Below are 12,004 nucleotides of genomic sequence, written 5' to 3' on the forward strand. Positions count from 1 at the left end.
CGGGACGCCGCGAAAAGCCGGGCCGCGCGCGTGCTCGGAAACGCGGCGGGAGAGGCGGTAGGGGGAGAGAGGCGACGACACGCGGACGGTCTTTCCCTCGAGGGACGGGAGGGGGGACGCCGCGGCCCACGACGCACGGACGGGCCGGACCTCGGGGACGGGGAGAGTCATCGACCGGAGCCCCCACCGTCGCCGCACCGGAGGGAAAAAAAAGCACGCAAGTGGGGGGTATCTCACCGCCAGGCACCCAACCCGGTGCGGTGGCGGTTCCCCACACGAGACGCGCCTTCCCGGAGGACGACGACGACGACGACGGGGCCGGAAGAGTCCCCAGACGCACCTCGGACGGCGGACCCACCGCCACGCCGCAGACGACGGACGTCCGCTAAGCCTCCTTCCCTCGCGAGGTTCCCGAAACGCGCGAAGCCCGCCTCTCTCGCACCCTCTCGCACGGACCCACCGCCGAGACAGACGCGCCCGCCGCCGCCGAAGGACCCCCCGGCGGCGACGGGCCCCGACGCGTCCGGCGACGCGCCGGGAGACGACCGACCGCCGTTCTCCAAAGGCCGCACCCGAGAGAGAGGTCACGACCCCGCAAAGCCAGAACCGGATCCCCGGCCCCGAGGAGGGACGGGTCAACCGCTGCTCCCCAACCGTGGGAACGCTGCCGGGGAGGGGGAGCGAGGCGACTCCCACACGGCACACAACACGAGCGACGCACGCACGCGACGCGCGCAGCGAGGCCGCGGTCCGCGGGAACGGCAAAGACGGGGAAGCGCGGGAGGGACCGCTCGCGGCGGGCACGGACGGCGGACGGGTGGGACCCGGGAGCCCACCGCCACCCAGCCCCGCTCTCTTCCCTGCTCGGCTCCGCGCCCCGACCGAGGCGCGTACGCACCCTCGGGGGAGCGGGGGGATCGGGGTCCCGCGGCACTCGGGCGCGCGCACACGCGGCCCCTTCGTTCCCCGCCACGGGTAACACGTCCCGGGCTCCGGCACGACACGCCGGCATCACGACACGCTCTCTTGTCCCGCGTGGTTCCTCCCCGGACTCGGAGCGAGGAGGCGCGGGCCGCAGTGGGCGACACAAACGCTCGGGTTTCCCCCCCCAAAGACGGGACGCGGCGAGGGGCACCCGGCCGAAGCTACGCGCATCGGGAGGTCAGGGCGTGCTGGGGCGACCAGGCGGGCCGACGGGAGACCCCAAGCACGCCCGCTCATCGGATCGCTAGAGAAGGCACTCTTTTCTCACTGAGGGCGGGCGGGACGGACCCGGCCCGACGAGCCTCCGGCCGCGGCAGCGCAAGAGCCGGGGGAGCGACACACACACCGCTCGATGATCTCGAGCGCAGCGAGGCGGGGGGGCCTGCGGTATCGGCAAGGCTCTTACTTCCTTTCCGGGGCGCGTTCTTGAGCGTTCGCGGACACAGGGGACCGGACCGAGAGAAAACAATGCACAAAGCGGTCCCCCGAGAGCCAGGCCTGCCTCTCCAGGAACACCCACCGGGTCTAACACCAGGCGGGGAGGCATTCTCGTCAATCGACAGACCACCCACCTTTAACGGTGAGAAGAAAAAAGGCCGGCCGCGACCGCTCAACACCACACAGCGCTCACAGCCTACGGGAGAAGGCAGCGCACGGTGGGCCGCTCGCCCGACGTCCTCCGCTCACGGAGGGGAACCTCAGAGAGCCTCTTACCGCTTCGCCTCGACCCCCTTCATCATCGGGGTCATCTTAACCCAACGAGAGCACACCTCGCAGAGGAACACCGCTAAAGGCCGGACCGCGCACAGGAGGCACACACGTCAGAGAACCGGGAAACGCCGCCGCCGCTCAGAACCGGGCACCTCTGAAGATCGGCCTGGAACGCTCCAGGAGCACCAACGAGGATGGCAAGCAAGACGCGTGCACGCGAGCCCGCTCGGGAGGGACACACGTGACGCGGCACATCAGCCGACCCTCCCCCGGCTCGGAGGGAGGAGGGCTAAACAGACCACACACGGTGGGCAGAGTGAAACGCGCGACGGGGGGAACAGAGCCCCCGGCGCGCCTCACAGGAACCCCCACGAACCACAGCGAGCAGTGCGGAGGGGCTTTCACAGGGCTCAGGCCGGATAACCGCACCCCTGCCTTCCACACACCACCGGTAAAAGGTGGGGAGGAGAGACGAGGGGCCCGCTGGCAGAACGAGAAGAGCGGCCGCCATTCGCCATGAATGTCCGTCCCTCGCCTGGCGCGGCTTAGGCCTCCGGCCCGAATGAACACAGAGCGAGGGCACCACATCGATCGACAAAGCAGAACCGGGAAGAAACGAGCGAGAGAGCACCAACACATGCCACCAAAAAAAAAAAAAAAAAAGGAAAACCCTTCACACCTCCACAACCAAAAAAAACAGCGGTGGGGGTCCACGGGGAAATCCAAAAAAAAATGTGCACTCGGGAGGCACATAAGGCAGCAGAAGGGTCAGACTGAGTAACCCTCCCCCCCCCGCAAGGACTCATGGAGGCTCGGGAGCTCCACAACGAGGGAGGGAGAAAACAGTGCGCTCGGGAGGCACTGGGGAAGCAGAGGACCGGGGGACCCACCCAGTCCATGGAGACTCGGGAGCTCCACGATCTGATCCCAAAAAAAAAAAAAAAAAAAAAAAAAAAAGCAAGCACCGGGACGGTAAGGGAGAAGCATCGAGAGACAGTTCCCACCATCCAAACGGCACGGGCGACAGACCACAAAGCGGGGACGCCTGACACGCTTCACCACGGGCAAAAAAAAAAAGCAAGGAAGCCAGTCACCTCAGAAAGCCACTCGGGAAAGCACGCACGGGCCCAGTCCCAAAAGGCAGCGAGAAACCCGGGGACAGCAGGCTGGGCTAGGCGGGAGAAAAAGCACCCAGCGAGCGAGGCTCAGAAGAGAGACCGCCACCTAGCGTCCTTTAATGTCACCCAATTAAAGGACAGCGTGTCAGCACCTATCTGCAGGTACAATAAGGACAGATAGTAACCATTAGAAGAATGACAACAGGTCCGGGGAGTCATTCACAGACCACACAGAACTCCTGAAAGTGAGGCTGGGTGAAATGTCCCAAAAATGTCCCCATAAACAAGAGAACCGACCCTCAAAGGAACAACTGGTCGACCTCATAACCATGACAGGACCGAGAGAGCGAGGTGGACATGCCAGAAAGCCGGGCGCCCAGCCTCCTCCCGGCCGAAGACCCTGCGACCAGCCGCTAGGGATGGAGACGGGCAAGAAGAAAAACTTGGGGGAAAAAAAAAAATAAAATCTCGAGTCCAAGAAACCGGGGACCAGTGAACAGGGAAGCCGGGACCACCACCTCCTCTCGGCCTCAGAATGGCAAGGCCCGCCGCTGAGGACCGAGGGTTCTGGCAAGAGGAAAAAAAAAAAAAAATTCATAAAAAGCTCCGAGAGTCCGAACCAGGGAAGCGAGAAAGCCGGGACTACAGCCTCCTCTCGGCCTCAGGATGGCAAGGTCCGCCGCTGAGGACCGAGGGTTCTGGCAAGAGGAAAGAAAAAAAAAAATTCATAAAAAGCTCCGAGAGTCCGAACCAGGGAAGCGAGAAAGCCGGGACTACAGCCTCCTCTCGGCCTCAGGATGGCAAGGTCCGCCGCTGAGGACCGAGGGTTCTGGCAAGAGGGGGAAAGAATTAAAAAAAAAAAAAAAAGTCCGAGACCCCAACGAGTCCGTGACAGGGCAGCGGGGAAGCCGGGATCAACCAACGCCTCCTCTCGGCCGAGGGTCGCCGGGTCCCAGGGCTCTTCGAAGAGAGTTTAAAAGGCAAGGGAAAAACAACTTTTAAGGCCGGGGTACTTCACCGATCCTGGGCCCGGGTAGACTCGACACCTAGCGGGGGTACGCCAACGACTTATGCCTTCTGGTCGACCCGCTCAAGTCTCCCAGCACCCTTCCCATCTGTTCCTTTCACTCGGTTCCAGCCCCAGCGCACCCATGGGTGACTCTTCCGGCACAACCTCCTACACAGAGACCGTTCCCAAGCACGACACCAACTCCGGGACACACCCGCCTGCCGGGCCGGGACTCTCGTCACTCTTTCCGCCTCACAAAAGCCATTTCGCCCCGTCCTCGTCAACGACCGAGGACCAGGAGCGTTGCACAAAAAAGGCCACCGCTAGGTGGCGCCCGACAACCGACCGACATACATCGCTCGCTCGCCCGCTCGCTCGGCCGCGGCGTCTTCACCTTCTCTGGCGTTACAGCGTCCTCCCACGCTCACGCCCGGAGGCGACACGGGCCCACAACAGGACAGGGAACCCCCCTGTCGGTTCCCCCACCCCACCCCCGAACACGGTGAACGCGGGCCGGCCTGGACATTCGGGGCGACGAAAACGAAAGTACGACCGAGACCACAGGCAGCTGGGAAAACAGGCGAATCAATCGCTCACGGGAAACAAAGAGCGTGTCTGACCGTTCATCGGTGACAGGACTAGGTGGGGGGCCAGGGGCTTCTGCCACAATTAGGCCATGGTGAGAGGGAGGGAGGGAGGGAGGGAGGGAGGGAGGGAGGGAGGGAGGGAGGAAGGAAGGAAGGAGGCAAGGATCAGAGCAGTGAATATACAGGTGCACAGTCCTTACACCAATATTGACTGCAGATAGAAAATAAGAGGAAGAAAAAAAACACACACACACACAGAATGTCACCAAAGGGACAGCCTGGTCTATAAAAGTGAGTTCCAGGAGAGCCAGGGCTATTACATGAAATTGCCTGAGTTCAGATCAACAATTTCTCAACTCCAACAACGATGTTTACAGGAAAGGCAACAGATGTGTACATCAAGGAAAGCCAGTGGAGCCGTAGGCACACCCTTCACACACTTTGAAACTTCTCTGTTGCAAGGTCACAGAGTTAGGAAAGGATCTTGATCTTGAACTTTCCTTAATAGTAAGTCTGTGTGTGTATCACACTCAAGCCAAGTGCCCTCAGAGCTCATGGAAGACAAAACAGAGCTCTAGACTAAGAGAGACGGGGGGCGGGGGGGGGGGGTATATTCACTCAAGAAAATGAAAGCAAAACCCTACACAAACCTTGGCACACAGTAAAATCAGTCCTATGAGGAAATTTGTAGCTCTAATTGCCTACTTTTTAAAAAAACTTCTAACCGGGTAATGGTGGTACATGCCTTTAATTCCAGCACTCGGTCTGGTCTCCAAGAGCTAGTTCCAGGACTGACTCAATTAGAGAGAACTAGAGAGAAACCCTGTCACAAACAAACAAACAAACAAACAAACAAACAAAAGAATAAAGTATTACATAAATCAATAGATGCATACAAAGATGGAAGAATAGATGGATAGATAGAGACAGACAGACAGACAGACCCACACTCCATCTTCTGTCTTCTGAAGGTACCAGGCTCTCTCACAGGGGTCAGGCAGAAACGCAGGCAGTGTATGTGTGTGATATCAAGCAAGCCTATATGTGATATATAGGGTATGATAGGATAATGTCACTATGAAATTGGGGTAGGTCTCAGGAGCACAAGAACCCAAATCTGTGCTGTACTCCCTGTCACCAGAAGAGGGCACTAGATACCCACCATGTGGTTTCTGGACATTCCAGAAATTCCATCTCTCCAGTTCTCATTCTTTCATTGTTCCTCCTGCATGCCTGCATCGAGTGAGAGAGTGGGCACCGTTTCTGTTTCTCCCTGCTTCTCTGCGTGTCTGTGTCTGTCACGTCCTGCATAGCCAGAGTGCCCGCCACCTATGCCTGAGATAGATGTAGCCGGCAGCCCTGAGGCTGGGGGAGAAAGGGAGAGAGTGGGTCCCCTGGAGAGCCTTGGGCAGAGGCTCTGTGGATTCCCTGCAGGAGGCCTCACCGCCTCTGAGGAGCCCATGGGGGAGGGGGAAAGGGAAGGTCAACCATACAGTCCTGCCTGGCTTTTGCTTTGTTTTGGTTTTGGTTTTTGTTTTTATTTCCAGGTACAGCTGTGACCAGGTCTGAATCCAGGACAGACTCCAAAGCTAGAGAGAAATCCTGTCTCAGAAAACAAAAAAATAAATAAATACACTAATCAAGAAATGGATAGATAGATAGATAGATAGCCAGACAGAGAGATGATAAAACACCTCCAAGATGAGGAAGACCAAGGCAGGCAGATCACTGTGAGTTTAAGGCTACCTTGTTCTGCAGAGTGATATTCAGGACAGGCAAAGTGACACAGAGAAACCCTGTTTTCAGAAAAAAAAAAAGATGGGGGCTGGAGAGATGGCTCTGTGGTTAAGAGTGCCGACTGCTCTTCCAGAGGACCCAGGTTCAATTCCTACCACCCACATGGCAGTTAACAGCTGTCTGTAACTCCAAGATCTGACACCCTCAGGTAGACATACATGCAGGTAAAACACCAATGCAAATAAAATAAAAATAAATAAATTATTAGGAAAATAAATATATAAAAAAGGTGTTTAGTGCATGCCTTTAATCCCAGCACTAGGAGGCAGAGGCAGATGGCTCTCTGTGAGTCTGAGGCCAGCCTTGTCTACAAAGTGAGTCCCAGGGCATACGAGGGTACACAACGAAACCCTATGTTGAAAAACAACAAATAAACAAACAAATAGAGAGATAATAGCAATAAAAATATTTGAGAGTTCAAGTAATTGACTCCGTCAACAATAATAGAATATAAAAATAAAAATATCAAATGCACTTGAACACATTGGCACAGGAGACCATTTCCTAAATAGAACCCCAGTAGCACAGACACTGAGAGAAACAGTTAATAACAACTGAGACCTCCTGAAACTGAAAAGCTTCTGTAAAGCAAAGAACACAGCCAACAAGACAAAATGACGGCCTACAGAATGGGAAAAGATCTTCACTAACCCCACATCAGACAGAGGTCTGGTCTCCAAAATACACAAAGCACTCAAGAAGTTGGTCATCAAAAGAACAAATAATCCAATTTAAAAAATGGAGTACAGACCTAAACAGAGAATTCTCAACAGAGGGATCTAAAATGGTTGAAAGACACTTAAATGTTGGGTCGAGGGGTGGATCATGCAAAGATGAGAAACCACCAAGTTTAATAAACCAGAAGCAAACTTTATTCCAGAAACCAGATCCTAGGAAAACCAGAAGCAAACTTAAAAATAAAAAAATAAATAAATAAAAATCACCACGGGGCACAGAACCTTATCAGCTAGCTGAGACCACAGACAGAGTTTGGGCTTCTGACACTGTGGCAAAAGGCCAGTTTCTGAAACCAATTTTTATAGTAGGGGCATCAAGCATTAACTCTGAACAAAGGAATTTTTATGATCTTGCCCTGACCCGTGGGTCAGTCAACATTAGACCCTACAGAGGGGAGTGAGTTTTAACATCAATGGGTAACTAGGCAACTATCATGAAATATGTTTCAAAGTAGATTTCTTGACCGAATGCATGACAGTCCGGTATGAGATCATGGTTTTATGGTTTTATTTCATTTTGTCTGTGTGTGTGTGTGTGTGTGTGTGTGTGTGTGTGTGTCGTCTGTGTTCTCTGACTCTCTTGTACATTGAATTTAACTTCAGATTTTATTTGTTTTTCTCAGTGTGCCCATGTCTGTCCGTGTGTGTGTGTGTGTGTGTGTGTGTGTGTGTGTTCGCGTATGTGGGCGAGGATCACAATTCAAAACATTGCAGTGAAGGCCCTTTGTAGACAGCCCCCAGGACTACCTTCCTTTGTTCTTTTGTTTCTTCATTTTCATTCTATCTTTTTTTTCTTTCTTTCCTTCTTTCTTTCTTTTTTTTTGTATTTTTTTTTGTTGTTGTTGTTCAACGTGTATATGTTTTTATTTGGTACAGGGGTTTTTCTACACAACATGGGAATTCACTACCTAGATAGACCAGACCTGTCTCCATTTCAAGGTTCACCTGCCTCTGTCTCTTGGATGATAGAATAAAAGGTGTGAACCACAACAACCCTGCTTTGTTTTTAGTATGTTGTTCTATTCATTTCTTGTACACTTAGTTCAATTTTAATTTTAGTTTTGTTTTGTTTTGTTTTGTTTTTCGAGACAGGGTTTCCCTGCATAGCAGTCCTAGCTGATCTGGAACTAGCTCTTGTAGACCAGGCTGGCCTCAAACTCCCAGAGATTCACGTGCCTCTGCCTTCTGTGCGCTGGGAATAAAGGCATGTGCCACCACTGCCCAGCCATTTTCAAATTCTATTTAAATCTCTCGGTGTGCCTTTTGTATGTGGGGGAGACAGGGAAGGTGTCCTATTTCCAAACATTTTCATAACTGCACTTAGCACTGCACTCTTTTACATTTAATTTTACTTTTTTAAGAGTGTTTCCAGTTGTGTAGGACTTAGTTTAATTTCAATTTCTTAAAGAATTTTTTATGATTTATTTAACTTTAGATGTACAATGGGGTGAGGGTATCAGTTCATCCAGGAACTGGATTTACAATCACGTATGAGCTGCCATACGGGTGCTGGGACCTCTTCCTCAGAGCCACCAAGCCATCTCTCCAGGCCCTTAATTTTCTTTAAAAAATTATGTTTCTCTGGGTGTGCCTGTGTGTGTGCCTCTGTGTGTGTGTGTGTGTGTGTGTGTGTGTGTGTGCATGTGTGCGCGCACATGTATTTGTGGGGTGGCTTTTGAACTAACCAAGATGACTGGTTTCATATGTGGCAGAGAGGCAGGTGGATCTCTGGGAGTTTGAGGCCAGCCTGGTCGACAAGAGCTAGTTCCAAAGACAAGCTCCAAAGCAGCAGAGAAACCCTGCCTTGAAAATCAAAACAAAATCACAAACCAAAAAAATAAAATGCAAATTAAATGTGAAAGAGAGAGAGAGAGAGAGAGAGAGAGAGAAGACATGTTGATTCATCGATTTACAGACAAGAAATAAGAAAAAACAAAACCATAATACAAAACCATAATGTTACCAAGATGACAGCCTGGTTTATATAATGAGTTAAAGGTATTATACAGAGAAACACTGCACCAAAAAGTAATAATGATAATAATAATAATAATAGAAGAAGAAAACAGAAAAAAAAAACAAGGAAGGAAGGAAGGAAGGAAGGAAGGAAGGAAGGAAGGAAGGAAGGAAGGAAGGAAGGAAAAACATGTGTTTTCCTTTTTTTCTTTCTTTATCTCAGGTTATTTTATTTTAATTTATTTCTTTTAATTGCTGCAGCAGCAGCAGTATATTTTGGGCAGCTGCCTAGCTGGGTAATGGTGGCAGCACATTTCTTTATTCTCATTTCTCAGCCCTCAGAAATCAGGAGAGGCAGAGGCATGCAGATCACTGTGAATTTGAGGCTACCTTGTCCTGCAGTGTGAGTTTCAGGACAGGCAAAGCGACAGACACAGAGAAACCCTGTCTTGGGGGGAAAAAGTGTGTTTAATACAGGCCTTTAATTCCGGCACTAGGAGGCAGAGGTAGAGGCAGGGGCAGCTAGATCTCTATGAGTCTGAGGCCAGCGTTGTCTACAAAGTGAGTTCCAGGGCAAACACAGGGAACCTCTATGTAGAAAAACCACAAATAATAATAATAATAATAATAATAATAATAATAATAATAATAATAATAATCTAAGAGCTCAATTAATTGACTTCACCCACAATTCAAAAATTTAAAAATAAAAAAGAAGAGTGTGTCTGACTGATCAGTGAAAGGACTATGAGGGCCAAGGGGCTGCCACAATTATGGCTTGGTGAGAGGGAGGAACTGAGGGAGGGAGGGAGAGAGGGAGGGAGGCCTGCTTTCTTGGGGTTCTTTTTCAGTAGTTGTGTTTGTACAATCTACCCCATACCCCACTTCTCATACTAAATACCGAGTCTGAGAAAATTAAAACAGCCATGGAAAAATTCCCACTTGGATCTGTTCCTGCCCTGTAAAACAATAATCACAACAAAAATATCCATATCTAAGCAGACCAGTCAAGTTGTAGCCTCACCCTTTAAAGGTTCAGCAAGGAGTCCTAGCTGTTAGGAAGGGCTGGTGACCTTGAACTTTAATAGTCTCTTAAATCTGCCTTCTCACTTTTACCAGGTGCCCTCAGGGGACAGGAGTGGAGGCCAGGGCCCCTGCAACAGGAGATCTCCTAGATAACCTACAGGCTCTTAGGGTTCCTGGGCCTGCTTACAGAAAGACATGAGACACAGAGAAAACAATTTTTTATTTTTTTTGGTTTTCTGAGACAAGGATTCTCTATAGCTTCGGCACCTGTCCTGGAACTGTTGATGACCAGGCTGGCCTCAAACTCACAGAGATCCTCCTGCCTCTGCCTGGCACAGAAAAAATTACAACAACCATGGAATAGTATGAAAAATTCTGACTTTGTTGTCATTTCCAGGAATACTGACATAGTGAATTATTTGGAACGTTTTCACTTCAGACAGAAAAAAACGAAAATGTCATTTTATTTATTTATTTATTTATTTATTTATTTATTTTTGGTTTTTTTGAGACAGGGTTTCTCTGTGGTTTTGGAGTCTGTCCTGGAACTAGCTCTTGTAGACCAGGCTGGTCTCGAACTCACAGAGATCCGCCTGCCTCTGCCTCCCAAGTGCTGGGATTAAAGGCGTGCGCCACCACCGCCCGGCTCTCCAGGCTCTTAATTTAAAAGTTTATTTATGTGTCTCTGGGTGTGCCTGTGCCTTTGTTTGGTTTGTGTGTGTGTTGTGTGTGGGGGTGTGGGGGTGTGGGTGGGGTGGCTTTAGACCTCACCAGACAAAGGCATTCAAGAGCACTGGCTCCATATTTAGCAGAAACAGGATCTCTGGGAGTTTTAGGCCATCCTGGTCTACAAGAAAGAAGCTAGTTCCAAGAACAGTCTCCAAAGAAGCAGAGAAACCCTGTCTCCTAAAGAAAAACACAAAACCAAACCAAAAGAGGGGGAGGGGGGGAGGGAGGGAGGGAGGGAGGGAGGGAGGGAGGGAGGGAGGGAGGGAGGGAGGGAGAGAGAGAGAGAGAGAGAGGACAGCTAGGGCTGTTACACAGAGAAACCATGCCTCAAAAAATAATAAAAGAAGAAAAAAAAAAAAGCAAGAGAGCAAGAAAGCAAAAAAGCAAGCAAGCAAGCAAGAAAGAAAGCTAGAGAGAAACCCTGTCTCAGAAAGAAAACAAAAAAAAAAATAAATAAACTAATAAATGAATGGATAGATAGATAAATAGATAGCCAGAGAGAGAGAGAGAGACAGAGAGATGAAAAAACGCCTCCAAGTCTGCAGATTGAGATTCAGGACAGGCAAAGTGACACAGAAAAACCCTGTTTTCAAAAAAAAAAGGGGGGGGTGTTTAGTGTACGCCTTTAATCCTAGCACTAGAAGGCAGAGGCAGGTGTATCTCTGTGAGTCTGAGGCCAGTCTTGTCTACAAAGTGAATTCCAGGGCATACAAGGATACACAACGAAACCCCGTGTTGCAAAACCACAAATAAACAAACAGATAATAACAATAAAAATATTTGAGAGTTCAAATAATTGACTTCATCCACAATAAAAAAAATATAAAAATAAAAATATCAAATGCATTTGAACGCATCGTCTCAGGAGACCGCTTCCTAAATCTAACTCCAGTAGCACAGACTCTGAGAGGAACAAAATTAATCAATGAGACCACCTGAAACTGAAAAGTTTCTTCTGTAAAGCAAAGGGCATGGCCAACAAGACAAAACGACAGCCTACAGGATGGGAAAAGATCTTCACTAACCCCACATCAGACAGAGGTCTCATCTCCAAAATATACAAAGAACTCAAGACATTGGTCATCTCAAGAACAAATAATCCAATTCACAAAATGGAGGTACAGACCTAAACAGAGAACTCTCAACCGAGGAATCTAAAACGGCTGAAAGACACTTAAGGAAATGTTCAACATCCTTAGTCATCAGAGAAATGTAAATCAAAACAGCTCTGAGATTCCACTTTATACCTGTAAGAATGGTCAAGATCAAAAACACTGATGACAACTTATGCTGGAGAGGATGTGGGGAAAAGGGAACATTCCCGCATTGCTGGTGGGAAGGCAAGCTGGT

At 50.2% G+C, this 12,004-nt stretch overlaps 1 protein-coding gene across 1 annotated transcript in view; it reads left to right on the forward strand.

Annotated features, from left to right (window-relative positions):
- Nucleotides 1-12,004, forward strand: part of LOC130866890 (serine/arginine repetitive matrix protein 1-like) — a 36,579-nt gene that overhangs the window by 451 nt on the left and 24,124 nt on the right. The window contains exon 2 of the mRNA XM_057758482.1: nt 1-1,896. This exon is cut by the window's left edge and continues 160 nt beyond it. Coding sequence (XP_057614465.1) covers nt 1-1,896 — 1,896 coding nt within the window. The remainder of the gene's footprint in view (nt 1,897-12,004) is intronic.

Source organism: Chionomys nivalis, chromosome 26, assembly GCF_950005125.1.
Source record: "Chionomys nivalis chromosome 26, mChiNiv1.1, whole genome shotgun sequence".
Taxonomy (NCBI): Eukaryota; Metazoa; Chordata; class Mammalia; order Rodentia; family Cricetidae; genus Chionomys; species Chionomys nivalis.